The 25,895-nt window shown below is 28.3% G+C and overlaps 2 protein-coding genes and 1 long non-coding RNA gene across 3 annotated transcripts in view; all 3 read right to left on the minus strand.

Moving 5' to 3' along the window:
- The window catches only part of LOC108724582 (uncharacterized), a 46,507-nt gene extending 32,828 nt beyond the window's left edge, over positions 1 to 13,679 (minus strand). The window contains 16 exon segments of the mRNA XM_018451015.1: positions 2,408 to 2,489; positions 2,751 to 2,907; positions 3,231 to 3,414; positions 3,936 to 4,228; positions 7,476 to 7,595; positions 8,152 to 8,233; positions 8,311 to 8,616; positions 8,923 to 9,122; positions 9,233 to 9,510; positions 9,803 to 10,191; positions 10,354 to 10,435; positions 10,518 to 10,689; positions 10,953 to 11,151; positions 11,483 to 11,938; positions 12,400 to 12,907; positions 13,401 to 13,679. Of these exon segments, the coding sequence (XP_018306517.1) occupies positions 2,408 to 2,489; positions 2,751 to 2,907; positions 3,231 to 3,414; positions 3,936 to 4,228; positions 7,476 to 7,595; positions 8,152 to 8,233; positions 8,311 to 8,616; positions 8,923 to 9,122; positions 9,233 to 9,510; positions 9,803 to 10,191; positions 10,354 to 10,435; positions 10,518 to 10,689; positions 10,953 to 11,151; positions 11,483 to 11,938; positions 12,400 to 12,902 (3,503 nt within the window). The 5' untranslated portion in view covers positions 12,903 to 12,907; positions 13,401 to 13,679.
- Positions 13,680 to 14,985: 1,306 nt separating this feature from the next.
- On the minus strand, positions 14,986 to 21,113 carry LOC108724583 (aminopeptidase N). The gene is made up of 10 exons (XM_018451018.1): positions 20,352 to 21,113; positions 19,541 to 19,696; positions 18,787 to 19,424; positions 17,604 to 17,685; positions 16,757 to 17,426; positions 16,372 to 16,556; positions 15,946 to 16,116; positions 15,729 to 15,875; positions 15,268 to 15,343; positions 14,986 to 15,135 (listed from the first exon to the last, which is right to left on the minus strand). The coding sequence occupies exons 1-10, from the start codon at positions 20,831 to 20,833 to the stop codon at positions 14,986 to 14,988; spliced, it is 2,757 nt and encodes a 918-aa protein (XP_018306520.1). The 5' UTR covers positions 20,834 to 21,113.
- Positions 21,114 to 22,419: 1,306 nt separating this feature from the next.
- LOC108724617 (uncharacterized) lies at positions 22,420 to 22,989 on the minus strand. Its single transcript, XR_001936710.1, has 3 exons — positions 22,806 to 22,989; positions 22,588 to 22,730; positions 22,420 to 22,455 (listed from the first exon to the last, which is right to left on the minus strand). It is a non-coding gene; the product is annotated as an uncharacterized lncRNA (long non-coding RNA).
- Positions 22,990 to 25,895: the final 2,906 nt, after the last annotated feature.

The following is a 25,895-nucleotide window of genomic DNA, read 5'->3' on the forward strand; positions in this document are numbered from 1 at the left end:
CGTATATTTTTAAACATTATCTTATAATATATATATGTATATATATATATATTACTTCAAAATTATAGTATAACGTCTAAATTTAGTTTATATAGTTTAATTATTGATACGATAAAAGTAAATAAAAATAAATTTAATTATAATTAACCTTTTGAGGACCGGCATGTTTATGATCAACTTTTTTATTTTAAAGGCTAGAACTTTTTTGTCAATATCATGGGATTGAGTGGCCAAAAAGGTGGCATCACTGTCGAATCCCTAAAGGAGCTTCCGGTCCTCTAGAGGTTAAATAAAGATATGAGACATGTAACTAAGAGAGATAATAAAATTTACCTTGTCAAGTCGTTCATTAGAATGTACGCTAAAAATAACAGCCATTAACACTTTTCGTTTTGAGGTTTCTCTGTAAAAGAATTTATGAAAGATTTATAATTAATAGGTAAAAACACAACGTCTATAATTAGTGAAAAATGTGATTACCTAGGGCTAATTTTTTCTAAATTTATTAATATATAGTTAAGTATCGCGTCATTGTCTGAATGTTCCTGAATAATATTTTGAATAATATCATAGTAATGATTGTTTCGTAAATGATTGTTTATTATTTCATTTGAGACACTTGTATTTATAAAATTGATCAGAATATCAGGATCTTCAGAGCAAGTCAAGTAATCTAATATATTTTTGTCTTGGTCAATGAAATATGTATCCATTAATTTATTCCAAGTAGTTTTGTTGGCTTGCATCATACCATTACAATAAATCCATTCTTTTAAGTTTGCGGATATTCTATTTTTTTAAATAAAAAGATTAGTCTGTAACTCTTTGTGTCATAAATAATAATTTATTATTACTTTGCATCGCACATTATCTCAATAAAGTTACCTGCATGTTTCAGGGTTTTCAAGAACTTCATTTAATTTAATAGTAGCTATTCTCTTACACTCGGAGTGATCGAAATAACATGCCCATTTTAAGGTATTGACTCTTGTAAGCTTCACAAGTTCATTTTCAGCAGGACATATCCTACATTTTTAATAAGCTCATTCAAAATACGTAGTATGTATTGCTATAATGTAGGATAAAAAATATTAATTTAATGGTCCTTCTATTCTGCTTAATTAAATATTAAGTATAATGTTTTTTTATTATTAAATGTAATACTGTTACCTTGATATAATCAATTTCTAGAATTTTGTAAAATTTTTCTGCATACATGTCAAAAAAATTAAACATATGATATAATACTATAAAATCAGTTTCTCGAGACAGATAATTTGCAAGATCCAGAAATATCTCGATATCGAGTTGATCTGCAATCATAAGATGATAGGAGTCATCAATGATTTGAGCTCGATTAAGTACATGTATTTTTGTATAATTGTCAGAGTTGAGGTAGTTTGCAATTTGTCGCCAATTCGAATCATCATAATTCACGCGATAAAACCCTGTTGAGAAATTAATTTATATTAAAAATCATATTATTATTAAGAAATGTGTTTGAATTTTTTTCTCATGTTCAAATACAAGTAAATTCCTATTATAAATTATAAAATAAATTGTTACTGAAATTTTGAAGAAAAATTATAGTACGGAAACTAATACGTTTTCATTAGAATAAAATTATTGGTAAATATACATAATATTCACCTGTTTGCTGTATATTAACTATGATCCAATCATTTGGATCGATTCCATTAACACTTATATTTTTATCTTGTGGTCTTAGCCATTGAGTAGGCAGAGTTCTGGAAAAATCAGGATTCGACTGCGTAGCAAAAGTCAAAGGTATCCACCATTTCTCGCTATCGCTATGCTCATTTTCGTTTCTTTGACGGAAATGTTCTTGCGCTAGTATTGTTTCACCAGTGTCATAGTTTCGGGTCACGTGTACCATAGGGTAATGCCTTTGTTTTATCCAGGTATCCATTACCTCTTTCAATGTATAGGCATTATGTGGAACATCTGATTCATCGAGGGCTGCTTGAAAGGCGTTCCATAAGTCGTCGGAAGTAACCGAACTGAACTGGCTACACAATGTAAAATAAACATAAAAGATAATGCAGAAGATCAATTTTTTATCTGTTTAATTTTTTTATAGATCATATACAAAATAAAAAAATTTTAATACTATTATTATGAAAAAATAATGAAAAGTTAAGTGTTATAGAGGAGACCGAGACTGGTTATCATAGTAAAAAGAAGAGAATTCCCTGCCACATATATATATATATATATAAATTGAATTATATAAGTTTTTTTAAAATCAATCCGCTTTTTGAATGACAACCGGCTTTGACCTCCTCTAATATTAGTATTATGTTTAGTGCTTTATATGTTATATTATAATAATTCGTATATCTATAATATATATAATTATATGTAAAAATTTATATATATTACTTACTGTTTGTGTAAATATTTAATGATCCCTTTCCGAAATACTTTAGCAGTAACAATATGCTGTAGCATACGCAGTATAGCAGGTGCTGTGATAATTAACGTCATAGAGCACAATTAATATGTTAAAATGACGTAACGCTATCCATAAATTTGCAAATAGAATAGGCAAAAATCGATCTTTGGAATGTAAAACAGAATGCATATTTCTCACGTTTTTGTAACAAATTTAATATATAAATATTATAAATAAATAGCAAATATATTTTTTATCATTACTCTGTCCTGTTACTTCGTGTTATTTACATTCGGGGGAATTAGGAGATTTATTTACATTTACTCAATCTCACCTTTGCCATAACTGGAATAAGAAAAGTGTGAATCAATTTCTTTGCGAGTTTTGACTTCAAATACAATAGGTTTCATTTTCTTAGCAACATCAGTATGAAGAGCTTCTTGTTGAACCTTAACAACGAAGAAGTCCATTATACGCCAATCTTTGAAAATCTGGAAACATATAGAACTCTGGAAAATTTCAAAATTAAGATTAACTAAATATAAAATTAATGTAATTTTATTATTACCGATAAAAGTAAATAATTTAAAGTCTATTTTAATTAGTAATTACCTAAAATATGTAATTATTGATGACATTTTCGGCACAGATCGCCATAACCGGTTATTTGTATTTTTATATTTAATAGTCATATATAGAGAGATTCATTATTTTAATTTATCTGTTATTTAATTTATCTGCCATACAACTTTTTGAAATGCACAAATGTGAATAAATTCAATTTAACAACAAACAGTATTTAAATAATATTTACCTCGTTGAGAATATATTCTTCGAAAAATGTTGCAAATCCCTCGTTTAGCCACACGTGAGACCACCATGACGGGCTGACCACATTACCAAACCATTGATGTGCTATTTCATGTGCTGCTGTCACTGCTACTCGTAGTTTATGAAACATTGTATCTTTTTTTTCATTGTACACAAAGTCTTTTTCGCTAAAAATGATTTTATAACTCATTGTCATTATATATCGTCTCTTTTGTCCATATAATGTTTACATATAATTGTTTAAATTAGGTATAAGATTTTTTATGATCTTGACAATTTGCAGTTTATAATTACAGGTTTTTCTTAATTTTTCTTAATTTAGAATATGACTCTATTATATTTTTACACTTCATCATCTTATATCTTCTTCACAATCGCTTAATGCCTTTTTAAATTCACAGTTAAATTGGCAAAAATGTTTAAAATTATTTCGAAAAGATATAATTTAATCACAAAAAGAAAGTTAAAATTGATTTGCGGTTGAAGAAAAATCCTGTAACTATTTTCTTTCAGAGAGTTTTAACCATTATGTAGCATTAAACACAAACATACATGTATCAATAATCTGATAACAATTATATGTATTATATGCAAAATCACAAAGAATTTTCTGTTTATGATGCAAAGAAAATATAGTACAAATATCAAGTTGTTTTGTTAATATTTCTCTTAAATTATAGTATATTACTTATAAATAATAAGTCCCCAATTTTCCATGGCACCAGCTGTTAGTTGCGGAACTGCTAAATGATCCATTTTTGGAACTTTATCGGTGATATTGGTGTATTTTGTTAATATATCTGTAGCCTTTTGAGCAATCTCCTGTACAAGTTTTGAGTGCGGAGCCAATGCTGATCTGCACCATATATTGAGCGTTTCATCTGCGTTAGGAACACGTACATAATCAGAAACCACAAACGCTACGAGATAAGTAGACATGATGGGAGTCGTGTCGAAGTGTGTCCATATCATGTCGTCTTTCTCATCCGATTGATCTCGTATTGGCATATTTGACACAGCTGTGTAATTTCGTCGATGTTTTATGGAGATATTGAAAGTGGCCTTTAATGCCGGTTCGTCCCAACATGGGAAAGCTCGTCTCGCCCAACTTGCCTCGAAATGCGATGCGGCCAACCACCTATCACATTTCAATATGACACGTTTTCAATAGCGAATACATCAAATATTGTTAAAACGAGCGAAATGTTTGGAAAATGTATAAATGCGGTTTAGAAACCATATTTGAATAATAATATTCATTTTTTGCAATCTGGTTGTGACATATGTGTCACTCCGATGCCTTTGAATGAAGACAAGCGCATATGCTTGTTTAGAAATTTATAATAATATAATTTTATTCAAATAATTATAATGATTAAAATAATAATAATTTTATGAAATGTATAGGAATTAAAAAAAAAATCAATTTAAAAAAAATTTTTCAACTACAAATCAAAATTTATTTTTTATTATAGATGTTTAGAAAAATATTTCGAATAAAATTTTGTTTTAAAAATGTATAAAAATATTTTATTACAAATAAAAAGGAATGTAAAATGTAAAAATATATAATTATACATTTAGAGAGAATGTTTAATTACATAAAGATGTTCTAAAGACTTTGACATATATTATAATAATAATGATTGCAAGAATAAGTAAATGAGTGGATAATGAATCGTATAACGAGAATAATACATAATAATTAAAAAGTCTTTAAAATTTTAATATTGAATGTTTCTGTGTTCAAACTTACGCTCTTTCTTCTTTCTCATTGATATATGATGTTCTGAAGAAGCCATGCAAATCGTCGTTTAGAATACCGATGAATTGAATATATAGACTATAAATTCCAGGAGGTAGTTCATCATTAAAATGAAGGGTTAAGATTTCGGTTTCATTGTCATAATTATGCACCATCGGTGCATAGATATCGGTATCGCTATTGATCAATGATGTTGCTGTTTCGTTTATAATTAAGTCCAGTGCGTGTAAACTTATGTCCCGTGATGCACGACGAATCTCGATGATCACATGCGATTTACCATCAAAGGTAAAATTATCCTTTTCAATATACGGTATAAGTCCGATGTTGTAGTGCACTGGCACTACATTGTCTGGTAAACGGTAATTGACTGTCGTGCTCAAATCATTCCCTGAATCTCCGTCAACAGGAAGAGCCGTTGTAGCGATGAATATTAAGCCAACATTTAATAATACCTTTAGAAACGCCATGCGAATTCTTTTTTCAAATATCTGTATGAATATTACTTGAATATTACTTCCAATTATCATATTTCAATAAATTGGTTTTTAAGAAAGAGTAATCTCGGTTTATATATAAATATTATTGATATAAATTTTATGCATCTATTTGAATTAGTTTTTAATTAAAAGGAAAAATACAGAAATTATCTTAATATTTATAACACAAACAGACGTATATAAAAATTTTTAATAAATAATTTTTTTTATTTATATTACCTAGTCAGAAATGATTGGTCGAATCGGCGTTGACGGATCAATACTATTGACATCAATCAACGTCGATTTAATTAATTATTTCTAATACGGTATCTCCTATATGTTACAATTTTATTAATATTATTTGAAACAATAAAAACCTTTTTTTTAGTTATATGTATTATATTAAATATATATATTATGGAAAATCCTGTGTTTAGAAACACGCCTATACAAGTACAGTATTTCGCGCTTATCAAGAATATACATCGATATTTGAATTTGAATTCGTGATAATCATCGATGGCTTCACGAAATTTTAGCGAGATAATTCTCACGTTGTATTGTTGTAATCAGTTTCTCATTGTTGTCAATGTATATAGGATGAATATTACCTTTCTACTTAATATATTTACGTGAATATAATTGCCGAAATCAAGCAAAACGTTGCTGCAGCTAAGTATACGTCTTCCTACTCGATAGTAAAGTGCCTCTACTTGTGAAATGAAATGACTCTAGTCTTTTTTTATAACATTCGGTAAGAATACTTCGTATGACAATTGGATATTCGACGCACACCCATTGTCATTTCAAACGTGTCTAAAGGCATGAATAATTTACATGATTGACCTATGTCTCATATTTTAAAACGACGAGTTATCTCAAAGCAGTGTAACTTTTAAATATAAAAGAATATAAACTATCTCTATTATTGTGTTAATGTAAAAAAAATTTTTTACACTAAAGCGCTTATTTTATTATTACGACTATTTTAATGATATTCAATCCATATAAAACTTTTATGAATATTTTTTTTTACGTAATAATGGAAATTATATCCATATACTAGGGATATACTTTTTATTAATACCTCTCAAATCATACGTAATTAATTTCAAAAATAACAACACAAATAATTATATCTTTTATTAAATACATTTTGTGGCAATGTTATAAAAGACAAGTTTAAAGCAATCAATCAATCACAATGCAAAAAAATTTCCTTATATAATTTTATAAACATAATCTTCTCTCTGTAAATTTTAATTGACATTTTAATTATCTGTCCTAAAATTTGACGGAAAAGATTAACGTCTTTATCTTTCTTCTTTATTTCAGTTGTAATCATAAACTAAATAAATTATTCTATACGTGATATAAATAGCAATCAGTATATTTACAATCATACCATGTACATACAATTATGTAACTATATTATAGTCTTAATAACTTTTCAGTATAATATTAATTACACAGTGTTAAGTTTTTATTGGATGGATTTGCATTTGGTCTTTAATTTATAATATGTTATGATGTCATTTAGCTTATCAGCTAAATGCATCATTACTAAAAGAATTTTTTATATCTTATAAATTACAACAAATGCGCATTTACATTTTAAAATTGTTTTAACTTGAAATTAATATGAGAAATTTGAGAAGAAAATGCTTAATACACATCTGCAGTATCTTCCATGCGATTTCATCTTCTCATTTTTTTTACAAAATCAAATGTAATAATGTTTCAACAAATGAATCATTGTTGAAAGATCCAAAAAAGTGTTACACATGACTCCGATTTTATTAACAAAATATGATTAAGTTGGAAATTAGTCAATTGAAGATTACATAACAATGAATTTGACTTTTCAATAGAATCGTGTAAGTATGAAATAACATGAAATAATCGAAAGGAGCAACGACAAAGTAATGGAACTTGTAGAGTTTGGCTTATTTTCGTCTTGACAAGTTTCACAATTATTTACTATCCATTTCTCAATATCGTCCCGGTAGGTTTTGATCCGGGTAAGTTTGTATATCGCGGTAGATAATACTTCAAACTTCTGTACGTCTTGCAGTTGCCCAATATGTATGAGTAGCGATAACTAAAACACAACAATGGTTATATTAAAAACTTTTTTTAGAATTATTAATACAATTTATCGATATTATATATTATATTATTGAATTTTTACAATATGGTGTAGTTGATGACAATTGAATACATTTTGGAGACGCAATATTTCGCAAAATTGTGAAACATCCAATCAATCCATTCTGAGATAAGATATAAGCGCGCGATCGAGCACGAGATAGAAATAAAATGTTTCGAAGGTTCCAATTACTAAAATTTAATTACACGAAAGATATGTTATCGCGATCTGATATGTATCAGCATATGTCATTCAATCACGTAGTTAAAAAAAGTTCAAATTTGAAACAAAATTGAGTATAAATTATTTAATGTTATTTTTTGATAGACATTAATTAAATTACGTTACTAAACTCATAATCAGTTTATGCATGTATATGATACGTGCGATATAAATGTTAAATCTGAAGGAGTATATCCTTCGATGAATGCTTAATTTTCTTTATTTTAATAAAAATTTATTATCGTTAAAAATATAGATTAAATATGAAAGAGATTAATGATATTACCTGCACATATTGTTCTATTGTTACGACTCTGTCAGAAAGATTATTAAGGAGGGCATTTAGCAATGAGTTATCTTCTTTATCTCTGTAAAGAAATTATTATATTATCAATTTATATGATACACTGTGCATTATCAAAGTAAGGAATAAAAAGCAACTTACGCATTATGAATCGTTTCAATATTATCGATGATGAATTCTACGAGGATGTCGAAGGATTCGGCATTACCCGCATATACCGAATTCAACGCAGCAAAAATATCGATGTCGGAATCCTTCTCGAGAGTTAACGCGAGGAATTTCCAAACAGTTTCCTTGGATGTGGCGCAACCAAGACCGGCCAGAATGTCCGCTTTTTCATCTATATCTTTAGTGGCTTTGTATTTTTGTAGAGTCGCGTTCCATACTTGTGCGTTTGCATTTCGCAATCCGGCGCAAATAATTCCATGTCTCAAGTCTGGCAAGAGTCTGGAAATACACGATCAACAGTTAACACAACTTCTATAGATTAGATGTATAATGTTAACAAGAAACCTGTATTACATTTATGTTTGTACGTACACGTATTTCGTAACGGAGAATTTTTTAATTCAAAAATTTTTACAAAAGTTACGAAATAAAACGTATAATGTATTTGCATCGCATTGTTCAACATATTCTATAAACTGTAATATAAATTCATAGACGATGCAGAAATCTTATTGTTATTTAGCAGGTATAATATATAAGTCGTAATTGTGAATTTATGAAACTACAACAAGCTCTCGGACTTACTTCTTTTCATCTTCATTCTTTTCATTGTCTAACCAATCTGTAAGCTTCTTATTAACAAAGTTATTGCAGTCTTCCAATCCGTATTTACAAGCTGTGTTTAATGCCAATACTTTGGCAAGTTTATCTACATGCGTACTATTTTCCCAATCTTTGTAGTTGACTTTCAATGCAAAAGATTTTATCTTTTCAGCGACATATTTCTGAAATTAAGTGATACGTTAAAACGTTAACACTTGTATATGTTTATTTTTTTTGTTATTAAAATATGTGTCTGCAATTATGACATGGTACTTTTTCTTATTCAACTTACGTGATATTCTGTGTAGTTCTTTCCACCTATTAATAGGCTGTCCAGATAATTGAATGCTCTGACAGCGGCATACCATGGAATATAATCAGTCTCATGTGATAGATACGAAGTAATTTGCAATGCAGTCTTATATGCCAAGTGTCCTGTACTCGCGAGATTTAATGCATCATCGATCAATTGGGCGCGGTTGGTTGCGCTTATAATAACATAAGAAGATGATTTTAAGTACGACGCTAGTTTCTGCCAATTTGAATCGTCATAATTTACACGATAGAAACCTGTAAATGATATTATTTCATATTTTTGTGTCATATTCAACTTTTAATCTTCACGATAAATTTGCTCTTGTATACATAATTATGATTATAAAAAAGACTAAGTCAAATATAACAAATTTAACTAATCATGTTATTTGTTTTACATCTTTATATATAATTTTATTTTAGTTTTATATAAAAGATTAATATCAGTATGTCAAATAATCAAGTAGATTAACAGGTGCACACATCATTTATAGCATTGAATGTGAAAGATTATGTAGCAATGATAAATATACACATATGTACATACCTGTTTGATCCTTATTGAAAAGTATCCATTTCGTATTGTCTAGTTTGTCGAATGATGCATTTGTTCCGGGTATCAACCAGCGAGATTTTTTGTCCGTAGGCATCACTTTTTCGGGCGATTTTTCTGTTACATAGTTGATGGGTACATACCACTGAGTTTTATCTTCTTCCGCTGGTTTCACCAAAAAGAATCGTTCCTGAGTTATATTAACAGTACCAGATAATTTCTTATCCCACGTGACGGTAATGACAGGATATCCAGGTTTATTAACCCAATTATCCATAACTTGTTTAAGTGTAACATTTTTTGGTAAACATTCTTCCACTTTCTTACTGTTGGAATTTTGGATAGATTTGAAAAAATCGTCAGAATCAACGGATTTGCCCTTGCTAAAATTATGAAATTGTAGGATTATTCTATTATTTTATTGTGATTAATGCTATACACAATTATGATTTGCGTTATTCAACATTTATATAATATAAATATTGAGGAAAACGTTTTCTCTACTTTTAAATAAATATAAATATGAATAATTGTAATAAACTTACTGATCATTTAGATATCTTCTAAGTCCTTCTTGAAAAACATCTTCCGATAAGAATCCTTGTATCATATAAAGAATAGAAGCACCTGCACAAAGATGAATAACATAAATTAGAAAATTGAATTAATTATTTTTATTGCGTTATCGTAGAAAAAAGGATTAATTTACCTTTTTTGTAAGCAATATCGTCAAACAAACTTCTAATTTGAGTAGGAGTTTGTATACTAGTTTCAGGATTCAATGCGCGAGTTTTATTACTTGCATCAACAATGAATGCTGATGCTTGCACATTTTTAATAACAAATTGTTCCATAAGACGCCAAGACTTTTCATTCTTATACTGCAATTTAAATTAATTCAACTGATAGTTTTATCATGATAACCGATACTACAATTCACATAGTAAGTTTTTTTAAACGTCAACGGACTTTTGTACAATTAAATTTCAGTATAGTAAAATAAACATTAATGGTATAATAATTGTATTTTTATTAACTTAAATTTATATTTCATAGTTGTTTCTTAATTTTTTTTTTAGTGTACAACAAATTGTTATTATAACATAATTTAAAATTTTAAAAGTATTTAGTATTTTATATTTACCAGTTGTGGAATAACTTTATCGGTAATATAATATTGGAAAAAGGTAGCAAATCCTTCATTTAGCCAGATGTATTTCCACCATTTGCAAGTAACTAAGTTACCAAACCACTGATGAGAGAGTTCGTGAGCTATTATGGTCGCTATATATTGCTTCTCTTCCGTGGTTGTTTTGTTCTCTACATAGAGAAGTCGAAATTCTCTAAAAAAGAAATAGTATATTACATTTTTTAATGCACTAATAACATTGTCCTTTTGATAATAATTGCTCTAATTTGTATAAATAAAATCATGTTTGAAGAGATATAATAAATATAGGGGAGATTGACAAATAGATTAGTACAAATATATAGATAGGTACATAGATATATATAGATAGGACAAATATATAGATAGGTATATATTGATTAGATACGTTAAGTATCTGTAAGTTTTGAAATATAAATTCGGACTTTGTACTAATAAAAAAATAAGTAGAAATTCGTCGAAGAACTTTGATCGTTCTATAATTAATGATCTTTAACCGACATTACCTGTACGTCACAAGACCCCAATTCTCCATAGCACCTGCCGCAAAATCTGGTATTGCAATTTGATCCAGCTTCAACATTCCTTGCTCTTTTCCATAATAATCAATGTTGGTAAACTTTTTTAGTGCCTGTAACGTTTCTAATCCATACTTGAATGCGAATTCTTTAGCGCTTTCGTTTACCGTAGGTTTTGCAAAAACCCTAAAATTTCCGTTATTGTTTTGCAGAGCCGTGAAATCCGAAACTACAAAAGCTACGAGATAAGTGGATATTATTGGTGTCTTCTTGAAAGTCGTCTTTAAATCAACAGTAGTTTCTTCTGGCATATTCGAAATCGCTTTGTAATCCTTATGAGGAACTGTAATTGTAATAGTGAAATGTGCTTTCAATTGTGGTTCGTCCCAACATGGGAAGGCCTGTCTCGCGCTTACTGGTTCAAAGTGAGTCGTTGCGAGCCATCTGTAACATGTAATTAATTTTATTATTATGAATGATTTTCAATATTTCATGCATTTATTGAAATAAAAACGTTTATTTTCAAAAGAAACGTCATTCTAATTTTAATTTATAAAAAATTCGATTCAATATTGTTTAAAGAATACTATAATATCCATTTTTAGTATAAAAACAAATATTCGACTCTTATAATAGAAAATTCTTGAAAAATTTACAAAGAAAGAGAAACAATTTTTTAATTACAAAATTGAAAAAGTTTCCAGATTTACTTAAATTTATAATGATAATAATAACTCTCTTTTTTAACAACTTATTTAATCATTTGAGCTATAATTGACTACATAAAAATTATTTTAAATAATATTAAGTGCTTATACAAAGCTTATATAAATAATATAAAAATATTAGTTTTAATTCAATAGTTTCTAGCAAAAATTTCGATAGAAATTTAAATGCTGCCTTACATCTTTTTTCCTTCCTTATTCTGGTAAGAACTTCTGTAGAATCCACGTAATTTGTCATTTAACTTCCCAGTATAATTCAAAGATAGTTTTGCATTTGGTGTTTTGGGAATGCGGTTTTTAAAAATGAGCGTCACAAAGTCCTTATTTATATCTTCCTTTAACTCAAATACATTAACAGTAATTTCTTTTTCAGTTTTATATGTTAATTTAATACTATTCTTAGTGATATTAATTTCCTTAGCATGAAAAATTATGGTATCTGTCTCTTTCATAATATTGAGAGTGATCACAGATTCTCCTTTAAAAGTAAAATTATTTTGATTGGACTCAAAAATCGGATACAATTTGATATCATATTCGAAAGGTATAACATCTAGCGGCAATCTATAGTCATCTAAAACTTCTTCAATAAGTTGAGGAGGCACATCATCGGAACTAGGATAGCTTGCCCAACAAGTCGTTAGGATAAGCATCAATGGTAATAGGAATCTCATCGTTAACATTGTACCTAGCAAAAAAATGTTGCGTGAAAATACTGCTTTAATTAATTTCTGTTACGTAATACAATTAAGACACAATCGAGTAATGACAAAATGCATGACAATTTACACAAATAAATCTAAGAATAATTAAATATTTGTTGCAAATATTTAATTATTAATTTTCGTTAACTTTGAAAAATATTTTTAAAATATTTTAATTAATATTTATGTGACACATGAAAAAATTTCAAAATTTATGCATAATTTAATATTTATTTTTATTTTGTTTAATTAAATCAAGAAATTAATAATATGATAAAAGAAAAATATATAAAATTAGGGAAAAATAAATTACAACAAATTTTGTAAATTACACATTGAATGTTGTACAAAAAATATACAATTTCTCGATAAGAGAGAATATGCATTATAAATTTTTATTAATAAAAATATTATTTATATTTATCATAATTGATTGTTCCACAAGAGAGGTGCAATGAATAATAATTAATGACGTACCTTAAAATTAAAGATGAAGAGCCGTGCGGGTCGATTTCTCGTCCCCGCAGAGGCGAGATTTATTGAAAGACTATACTTGGCTAAAACTTCGGACTTTATAAGGCCGTGACCGTAGGATGTGTGTCGTTAAAAAAAAATTTCGTTGCTACCTCTAATCTTATCGTCCGCTTTGTTCAAGCAAAAAGTAATATGCTCTTCGAGTTAAGAAAAGTAAGTGGATCATCCCGAACACGAATCACAAAATTTCCGGGACAGCACCGGCACCGCTGATAACGCGATAACTAAAATACAGTATTATCCGACCAATCGATGGCAGACCCAGTCAGAGATATCATCGGGACCTAACTTTTTTTTATCATATCTTTCAGAATATATTAAATGGTACTGCTTAAACAACATCGATTGCATCGATTTATAAAGAGTTTGTGTCACTATTATAAATTTTTACTTTCATATTACTTTCATGCGAATTAATTCTCGCTAAGTAAAGTTGTATGTTAACTGAAAATATCTATGAATTCTGTCTCTCTCTTTTCCTAATTTTCTGCAGCCATTTTCCTGTTGCCAAAGTTAAAATGTAAATTTTAATTAGAGTTGGTCAGTGAGCCAAGATTGACTTTTTGTAAATTTTTTTTATAGAATTCAACAATTTTTATATTATTTAGTATAATCATTATTATTAATTAATTATTTAATTTATTTATCTGTAATACAAATATGAAATACATATATATATGTATATAAAATAATTGTATATAAAATATGTATTCTAAATGAAGGTTAACCTAAAGTAAGACTTTAGGTTAACCTTCATTTTCTATTATCTATAGTATATTTACACAACCGAGATAAAAATTAATTGATGATATCATTTAGGATATCGTCTACAAAGTACATGCATTATGACAGATAGGAAAAAAATGTTTAATTTTTAACGTAACGCGAAAATTTTTGTCGTGATAAGTATGTATTTTTATAGCGTTAATAAAAATAATATATAATATATAAATGCAATATACAATATAATAAATATAAATATAAAAAAATAGAGTTATAATAAATATGTATTATATAGAAAGAAGGTAGTCTTTATCTAAAGCATAATTTAATCATAAAATATATTGTAAAAAACTTATAAGCAAATACATCTAAGGAATCAATGTCAAAGATAATTATCATATATAAAATAAAAATTAAAAAGGTTTATGAAATGTTTATACGTATCAATATTTATATAAATCAATTTTCGTATAAAGGAAAACGAAATCTGAGAATAATAGTCCGATAAATTTCGATAATTCTATTCTAAAATATGTTTCTTATGTCACTTGGACGATTGATATCAAATAATAATAATAATCAATTAATCTTTCCGCAAATAATACATCTTATAAACTCAATTTCTTTTAAAATTGGGACAGTGCTTGTACATACAAGCTCGTATAATAAACTTTTAAGTTTAGTGCCTCTTTATTTTATTGCATACGTAGATTCGATTACAAATATAATGTATATTGAGATACTTTATATATAATACATGGTTACATAATGTATTATTATAAAACATATTATATATATGTATATATCATATCTTTAAGTTAATAATCCTTTTTTCAATCACTGGTAAAAATTGATCGATCCATGCTAAGGATGAAGTAGAAGCACTTATGGCTTTTTTTGCTGAATTCAACGCTGATCCTAGATTTTCAATATTCTCATCAACAAATGAGCGAAGCTATAATATTAAAAACATTTTATAGTTATATTACTTTTATAATATAAGTTTTAATAAATTATTCTGTATATTATTAAAATATAAGAGAAGTGATTGATATATTAAATTATATAATATGTATATAAACTATACCTTGTTTAATTGGGTTTCTGTAATAATTTTATTGCCTACAGCAGTGAGCATTTTGGATAAGAAATCTATTCCTCTTCTGTAAAAGTGTAAGATAAAATATTGCAAGATTTGTTTTGTAAATGTAAGAAACCATTGTAAATAAATAACCAAATCTCCCATTATGTTTCTCTTTAGTCATATTTAATTAATAAAACATCAAATAAAAGGTTAATCGAGTTTAACATTTTTTTCATAAAAATCTATTTTTCAATAAAACTTTTCCGATAGAAATGGTGCGCACAATCAAATATTTACCGTTACAACGAAAACGTAATAAAAATGATAGTATTATCTTAGCTCTTAAATAACAAGTTTTGATTGGGATACTCTGTTTGTAATAAAGAAAATAAAATGTAAAGTTATATAATAAAAAATATAAAAATAAAGAAAATAAGAACTGCATAATACTGCATAATACATACGATTTAAGAATCGTGGGCAAATTATGGCGAATAAAATCAATGGCATAATTAATATTTTCGGGATTGCCATTCAAAATGGCATTGATTATTGTCATTCTATATTGTTTACGAAGTTTGAATCCATACATTATAGATGTATTGAGAAATCTGAAAGCTGACAAATTTAGTATCTGATTGTAAACGCGTTTATTTGTATGATCCATTTCTTAGAATCCACCTGTCGATTAAATAAGGAGTTTTAGTACATCCGAGTGCACTCAGCAAGAGTTCCTGTTCTGCATGTAAGTCAGTGCGTAGAAATCTGTTCCAAACTGTATGCCAATCATTATCATCACCTGCTCGAATACCCACGCAATACACGAAGCTCTTGAGATTTGCTGATATTACGCTGCATATACACATAAAATATATCATGAAAATGTATAAATGTATAATATATTGTGTTAATTAATTAGTTATCTTTCCCGAAGATAAACTTCACGAAAATATATCGAAAGATAAAGTATATATTAGAAACATAAATGAAACAGTTGATAAGATTACCTTCTAATATTTGGATATATTTAAACTTTAATTTAAAATATTGCAAATATATATATTATAATTGTATTGGTTTTAGAATTTCGCTGGTAATTGATCATACCTTTTTTCAGACAGAATCCACGTTTTAAACAAAGTTTTCGATATCTTTAGGCAATGCATATTATTAACCGAGCACGCAGTAGATAGAATCAATTCGCGATGCATTTTCTTTATTGAACAGTCCATGGGACTTTCCATAAAGCTTAATAGACTATACATCGATTTAAGTAAGTTATTTACATAGTTCTGCAAATTATATAATGAAGCATTATAAAAAAATATCAAGAAATTTAAAAAGATGTCATCACTTTTATAATTTAACCGTTTGTATATAACGATAAGAAATTTTTTTAAATATAATTAGAATTTTTATTTATGACATATCTTTCAAATAATTAATAACTTAAATTTCGAAATCAATTTAGTATATAGAAGAATAACCTTACCTCAAAGAGACGTTGTACTCGCAGTGAGCAAGCTAAAATATGATTGAGAAAATTGAAGTTATTTACCGCAGCGACCCACGGTTCGTATTCGGTTTCACGAGTAAGATATATCGCGAGATCAAATGGAATGGAATAATCCATATAACCGGCTCTAGCTAAATTAAAAGCATCATCTAGAAGCGCAGCCCTATTTATTACATGTATTTTTTTGAAATTCTTCAACTTCAAATAGTGGATAAGCATTTTCCAGTTATTTTCGTCATAAGTGACTCTATAATATCCAACTTGCTGAACATTAAAAATCACCCACGAGTTTGGTTTTACAGAACCGATTAGCGTGCTCTTGACCTGTGGCTTCAACCAGGCAGCCGTAGTAGTTCGATCAAATGTGGAATTCGATTCTTCAGTAACGAAGGTTAATGGTATCCACCAACTCGATTTTTTGGAATTTGTTTGTGCTGCTTGACGGTTTAGATAAAATTGTTCTTGCGAGGCAAAAAGAGCCTTCGTCTTGTAGTTTCGTGTAATAATCACTAAGGGATATCCTGGTTGATTTGCCCAGGATTCTACGACGTCTTTTATAGATATGCTCCTGTACAATTGCCTTGTTATATTTGATGCGGTTTGTAAGTGTCGATACAAGTCGAATGGAGTGGCTGCTTTATATGACCTAATAATAAAAATAATTTTTTGTGATAGAAACAGTGTTAACTACAAAAAGCAAAATTGTTATTACTTTAAAAAAATAAGATAATTGCATGCATCATAATAATAATATCGTTTATATGTTAAAAAAAATATCGACAGGAATTTAGAAACGTTCCGCACGTATAATACAGACACCTACAACTCGCGCAAATAATTTTGTAATCCTAATTGAAATGTTGTGCTTCCGATAGTATGACTGATCATGCGAATTACAGAGGCACCTGAAAACAATATGACACAATATGTTACAATTTATTTCTAATATTTTACAGTAAGTTATGTCAGTCTTTCAGAAGTCAAATTTTTACGTTTTATAAATTTAAATAAAAACACAAATTTTAATCAATATATAACTTCAATGATTTTTTCTATTTTTAATTTTATAGAATTAATCAATATAAGTTTTATAGAATAAATTTTATAGAATTATAAGTTTAGCATTTTACAAAGTTAGACGATCATATGTAAAAATATTATTATCTACTGTCAGATTAAAAATTATTTAATAAAAGATTAAAAGATAAAGTAACGTAAGAAGAAAATATCTTGCATGTATCTTGTGTTTGCATTAATATTATTTAATATTATTAATTTTAGTAACATTAATATATTAATAAAATTAAAATTTAAATTTAAAAAATTATATTCAAATAACATAATTAGGGGTTTGCACATGTGTAACTTTGGATGTAACGTAGACCATAGGTTAACAAAACACAAATTTTAACGATTTCCTGTAATCGCTATTTTAATTAAAATTTTAAAAATATAGCAGAAACGTGGACAATTAATTGTAATTCTTACGAAATTGTTAAATATAAAAAAATGAAAACAACACACAATATTAAAAATAAAAATGTTGAAAGCTAAATCCGCCAGTGTGATTAATTCTAGATATGTATGATTTAAATAAATAATCATTTTTTGAGGATCTAAATCACATGATCGAAAGATAATCCTATCTATTTTGCAAGATTATTATACACGCTTACAGTGATACGATTAATGGATTACGTAAGAAATAAATGACATAGTACTCATAAGCGATCAAAGATGAATACAAATTAATCACATATATTCATAAAATATATATGGCAAAATTTTTACATCTTTTTATTTTGTTCTGTTTGAAAATAATTATAAATTATTTAAATTAAAAATTATTATCTAAAAAGTTTAAAAATTATTTAGAATTCTTTTTTATTATTATTAATTTAAAAATTATTATTCCTCTATTAATAGAAACATTTCTTTAATGTAGATACCATCGAATTTACGTAATATAAAATATGGAAATATAAGTATTCTATACGTAACTATACCTTTCTTATAGGAAACAAAATCAAACAAAGCCATAATGCTGTTACGATCCCCGACCTCTTGACCATTCAATGTGCGTGTATGATTGTCGGAATCTGCGAGCAGTGTCGGCTGCAAGCAATCTACTGTGAATACATTCATCATTCTCAAATCCGATTCTGCTAAGGACACGCCAAAATATTGGAAATATGTGGCGAAGCCCTCCTTCAACCAGACGACATCCCAGAATACGGGTGTCACCAGATTACCGAACCAACTGTGAGCGTACTCGTGAGCCATCACTGATAGTCCGTTCACTACTTTTCTCGTCGGTGTTCCATCCTCATGTAACACTACAGATTCTCTGTAAGTAATGAGGCCCCAATTCTCCATCGCATTGAAATTGAAATCCGGTATAGCAAATTGATCGACCTTCATGAGCGGACTTTTCACTAATAACCACGTCTGTAACGCCGAGTAAACTGCCCAACCGCGATTCAAGGCCATCGATCCACGAAACTTCATGGAGTCTCTTGTCCACATTTTGAAGTCCCTCGAAATTTTTGATTGTTCCGAGACAAAGTTGTGTACTATCCATCCTACCAAATACGTGGGCATTCGCGGTGTACGGCGAAATGTGGTCACACAATATGTATCATTTCTATAATAATTTTTACAATAGTAAAACTATTTTTTTAAAACTTTTATTTACTATTTCACGAATATCTTTGTATACGTTTTTAATTTGATAAGATATTGGAAAAATTATATACTAACTCTATTCGTACAGATTGCACTGGAGTATTACTCGTCACATTTTGATCCTTATGATGGCCAATATGCAACTGAAATTCCGCTTTTAAATAAGGCTCGTCCATACAAGGGAATGCACGACGTGCGTACGTGGGCGAAAATTGTGTTACACCAATTCGTCTAAAAAATATAACAGTATAAAATAAATTACAATAAATGTAAATTACAATAAGTGAAGTGTTCTCATTGTTACAAACAGATATCTTTAAATAATTGCTTTGTAACTTTTTATTAACTGAATGAACGAGCAACAAAATTATAATTAAAGTATATGAGATTATATACAATAAACATATATACATAATTTTAAAAAATCTTAAGGAGTTCACATACTCAGCATATTTTGACATAAACTTCTCATTATATTCGGATTTTATTTCGACTACTTGCCCTGTAGCAGCTTTAAAATATGACACATACAGTATGTCTTAAAATTCCACAGCAAGAAAATTCTTGAAAAAATAAATTATAAAAGTATTTGTCATTTATCCTTCTAAAAAGTAATTTTTGAGAAACAGAAGTTTAAAATTAGCCAGCAATTACGGTTAATTACGATTAAACGACCGTCTGTGAATCAAGCATCGACACTAATACTATAATACTGTAATCTATAAGTGGCAAATATTTAATCTTTAAGTTTTAAAAACTACCGCTCAAAAAAAGAAATAGTAAATATTTTTATAACTTATTCTTTTTTCAAAAACTTTCTTGCTGTGATATATCGATTCGCGAATTTATGAACATCTTGTATAACAGTTCTCTCTCAGAATATTACCTTGGTCTTCCATTAATTTCGTAGAGACTTGCGTAAAAGCCGAATACATCATTTGCGATACGTCCTTTGAAGGATACTTCTAACATGTATTTCGCAGGGTCTAGTGCGCGTTCGAGTTTAATCGTAAGCATTTGTGTATCTTCGTCATGGGTGTAACGCAAAATCCGAGTCAACCTGCTCGATCTATCAAATAAAGATGCATTTGTTTGTATCTTTAATGCATCCGTGTGCAGCACGATCAAATCTGTTTTTTCGAGCACTTGTAAGGTGATCCGTACGTGACCATCGTAATCCGCGTCAATCGGATGTGTATAGATCGATAGATCATAGGATATAGGAACGATTTTCTTGGGTAGTCGATACCGTGCGGAAATATGACTCGAATTTTCATTTTTATTCGTGCCGTTATCATATGCAAACGTTAGACTTAAAGCGACAAAAATAATTAATATAAGCAAGAAAAACGGAGAGTGATTAGACATGATAATCTGTCAGTATACATTTGCTCAATCGATTTTTAGAAATCTTCTCAACCAATTTCTTTCGCTTATATAAAGTTCATAGAGAGGTATCACCTTATATACATGTGTAGGTATATACCCACTTGACAATGAGATAGGTAAAAATTGACACATGCATACACACGTTCACGTACGGTCACATTCGCGTGGATCTAAAATACTAGTTCTGTTCCTGCTGATACTGCCACAACGTGATATTTTTAATAACTTATTGCACAACACAATGGTTAGCAATGATTACGGTGCGTCGCTGTCTTAAGACTATAAATGTTCGGAATTATTGCGTATTTGTCATATTATTTGTTATTAACAGTCTCTTTCTATCGTAAGTAGATCATCATCAACTTTGATCAGACATATAATGAGATAATATTTGTGTCTCTGACAATGGCGATAACAAGTTTCAGTGAGAACACAGTTGAATATACTTACGCTATCTGTAATATTATTAAATGTTAATATTAAATGATTTTTATATTGGCATAGCAATGTATAAAAAATGCGAAAAAATAGGAAGAGAGGAAAATTTATCTATATCAAATAATTATTTGTAAACTGTATAAAGTGTCGGATATATTGTCTGGATTAAAGAAGTAATCCAGAAATTATTTCCATTTCTTATCAAATGGAATTCCCGGTTATCTGAAGAATCTATATAACTAATATCCTTTCTTTAATTTCTGCTTCTAATATTTATTTATTTGAATTCGATTTATTGTTTTATGTCTCGATTTATTGATGGGTATTACTCGTATCATTCTTCATTCAATCGAGATAGTGGCTGCTAGTTGGTGACAGTGTTGAGGTTTTAGGCACAACTTGCTGAGATTTGCATATAATTGCCGTAGGCTACATGTCTTGCCTTTAGGCTGCGTTGAAGTTTACCTACGTTCTATACACCTTGATATTGGAAATCTAAGCGATACCTTAATTTTAACCTTTAGTTATGATTCTCGGTAAGTCTCTATTTATAACTTATTTACAGGGAACATTTAAAAAAGAAAAGTAAAATATATTCTGCAACCCTTGATAAAACTAAAATTAATTAAGAAGATACAACTATATTCTAATAAATTAAACTTATGTGCTCTTTTGCAAATGCTTAAGTGCTTCGTAAAACAAAGAATCCTTTCCGATAAAGCTCGCATTGATATTTGATTATACCTTTTGTCGACAAAAGTATTATTTTTCAATGAATATCTTGATAATTATAAGCATTAAATCAACATGTTAAGTACTGGTCTTTCTCGATGCGATATAATCTTTGTATAATCATTCATTTTGCTTTAAAAATAAGAATAAAGAGAATTGACAAATTTATGCACCATATGAGATAAATTCATATTTTCATAGAAAGAGAAAGAGAAAGAATTCAATGGACATTTTTTACATGTATTATAAAATTTACTTTTATACTTTTAAAATAAAAAACCGATTTCTTTCAAATAATATGTTATTGTTAAATTTTAATAAATTCTGCTGGTATTACTGAGATTACACAGAAAAATTGTTTCATTCTATCTATGTAAAGTAAATTTAATTATGATTGCTGCCTTATATTATTTTATCATGCATTTCTCAATCTGTAAAATTAAAATAAATCCTATAAAATAATTATCTATTTATTCAATAAATTGATATTTCACATTTTTATATTTTAATTTCTGGATTTTAAAATTAAAAAAAGTTATTAAGCATACCAATTTTTACAATACCTGCAGTTAGTTTTTAATACGGAACACCACAGCTATAAGTAGTAGGAATACACTACAGACTGCGTCAAATGGAGAGCGCGTATATGTATAATTGAAAGGCTGACACGGCGGATGACTTGAAGGAAGTTGCAGTCATGATTGGCCTGCATAATGAAGAAGCTTGAACGCCATTATACTCGATGGCAAGCTTAAAGTTCCAGTACCAACCAGATAGGTACCTTGTGACAATCCTGAAGCGTTGAGAAACAATCCCTGGGAAAGTTTGTTCGGGATACTCCAGTCTTCGTATGGATAAAACGGTGGACTGCGTATGTGTTTGCATAATTTTCTCCTTTGCAAATTCGCCTCTCGAGAGTTAGGATACTTTGAAATTGTATCGATGATGTGCGAGTACATAATGTGGTCTCTTCACACCAGTATACTTCAATTGTTTTAAATTAATAGGCTGAAAAATATCGCTTCGCAATGTTCTTAATACGTTTTAGCAATTATTAGAATGATTATTAGAACACTTGTCGCCTAAAATAAATATTAGTTTTAAATATATCTAGAAAAGCATTATGTTTTATGTATTAATTATATATATTTATATAATTAATATTTATATAATATATATATCTAAATAAATATTAATTATAATTATATCTAAACAATATTTTCATAATACTTCAAACATTTGGTGAAGCAACATGATGAAATTAAAATAGAATATTTGATAACATTTTGTAGAACGTTATAACAATGTAGTTCTTTATACAAGCCATGTTTCACAAAGAAAATTCACCGAATGGATAAAAGTACGCTTTAAAAATTCGAAAATAAACGATCTTCGGAGTATAATGCTCATTGAACTCACTGATCAAGTTATCATTAAATAATAAATCGAGTTATCATTAGATAATAAATTTTATCATTCTTATCTCATGAAGCAAAATCCAGTATATTTGCAGCTTAAACAGCTTAAAGCTTAAAGAAAACAGTGCGGGACAACCAGGTATTTAAAAAGTTTTAAATTTTGCGAATTGTTATCTAATTACAAGCGTTATATAGTAAGTCAGATAATTACCTTTCAAATACTTCTACATTCAAAAATCAATAAAAGTTGACTAATGAAGAATACATTAGTCTTTTACTTACTGATTACACACAAATTAATCTTTCATAAGATTGTCAAATTAAATATATTGTGATAATACCTTTCCTATATTCTGGGACATGTACATATATATTACTCCATAATTTCTGTTTTGTTGATTTTTCGCAGCACATCTCGTCAACAATTCGATAAGATTTAACATCACGACTAAAAAAAAACACAATTGATTAAATAAAAATTAATTTCTTTAAAATTGTTTCGTGTTATAAGAAGTCAAAAAGAATGTTTGAACGTTTTCTCCAATTATTAACCTGTTAATGTCATTTCTACGAACGAATCCGTTCTTAATTAAACTTAGCTAGATCTTAATCTGTATAGTGATACCGTAGATATTTTGGTACGTATATTTTATGATTCATTATAAATGAAAAAAGTGACAGTTCCATGACGTACATACATATACACGTATTCTTACCTTGGGAATTTCCGCTTTTCAATTTTTATTTACCTATTTTGCCTTGCGACAAAATAAAAATATGTACAGTAATTTTTTAATTTTTCTGTACAAATGCTTAGATTAGAAATAAATTTAGTTTTTTTTTTCCAAATTAAAATAAATATTTCTTATTTCTTCTATTTTGTTCGGCCTCCGTTTCGTAGAATATAGACGCATTTTCACGCGCCCGAGAAACGCAAACATAGACCATGCAAATAGAATTATGTTTGCTTGATCGTTTTTGACTTCCATCGAAAACTGCGCCAATACAGAAATAACAATTCGATTGTTCAAAAATTTGTCAACTAACTGTATCAATAGCGAAATTTTTTATTTTTATAGTTCTCTTTTACAGTTTGTAACTTTAATATTTTAAGTTATGTACAAAAACACATAGACAACATGTACAAAACAAAAAGAATTACTGTATGCAAACATATTATTTCTGATCGTATTTGCTTAAGACATTGTATTTATTTAATAATTCACATATTTCTTAAAGCATTACAATTATTTAATAATTCACATATTTATAATACTTGTATCAGTTTTTGAGCACTTCCAGATATTATGCATACTTTTATCATGATAGTATTCGAAAAAGTTATTACCTTAAAAATTGTGACAAATAATAAACAAATTTTATCGTAGTAACACATTTAGTATAAAATAAAGTCTATGAAAAGAGAATAAATAGTAGTACTAATTAAAATAAACAAGACTCAGCAATCGCTGTAGAAAAATCAAAAATAATATAGAACTCGATTTCCTTGGTTTGCTCCAAGAATGCTTGTTATAATTTTTTTTATCATCTCCTTGGAGCTCTAGAGCGATATTGATGTCTTCATATTGACTGCGACAAGGATTGATCTAGACATCGTTTCAACATTTACCCAATCAACAATCATTTGTGATGAATACCCTTATTTATCAGAAAATGCTGAAGAATCTATTAAGACTGACATCGTATATCTGGATGATATTCGACCTTGTAAAAACCAGTAATGAAATGAGCATTCCTTTAAAGATTTATTATATAATTTTCCGTTGCATTTTTTGTTAAATATCGCAAGCGAACTTTTCATAAATAATTGTTTTTTTTTTCATTGATTTAATAAACAGAAATTATCCTCCGTGTGTTCTTTTAATGTATTAATGAAGCAATTTTAAGATTATGCTATTAAAAGTGCTCGCCTCTTTTCTTAACTAACTACTGTAATATTTCTATTAACAGCCAGCTTATACAAAATTGTTTCCTGAAGAATAATTCGATGTACAGCAATTTATTATTGCTAAATAAAAATCTAAAGTAATTCACGGTTTTAAGAAAATTATTGTTTTTTTATTAAACATATAATTTAAAAAAAAAATTTCACATAACAAACAGCTGTAATTACGCCTGTTTAACGTAAAGTTTCCTTTGACGTCAGCTTTTTAAATTTTTAATTATGCCAGACAATGTACAAAGGTCTTTCTATCTTCCTCTCCTTTCTTCTATTATATATATATATCTTTTCCTATTTCTTATAATGCATTTTTACTTAACAATTTTCATTCAAAATTATAAATGCATCGCAGAATTTCCATCGCGCTCGAAATACCTCTAGCGACCAATTAATTAACTTTCGATTCAAGCGAGGCTTTCTCGAGTTTCCGTTGCGACGAAATCAAATCAAGATCTGCAGATCGCTGGTAAGGACGCTGGTCGAGGCGACG

The sequence above is a fragment of the Mycetomoellerius zeteki genome, unplaced genomic scaffold (genome assembly GCF_001594055.1).
Source record: "Mycetomoellerius zeteki isolate Tzet28-1 unplaced genomic scaffold, Tzet1.0 scaffold31, whole genome shotgun sequence".
Classification (NCBI taxonomy): domain Eukaryota; kingdom Metazoa; phylum Arthropoda; class Insecta; order Hymenoptera; family Formicidae; genus Mycetomoellerius; species Mycetomoellerius zeteki.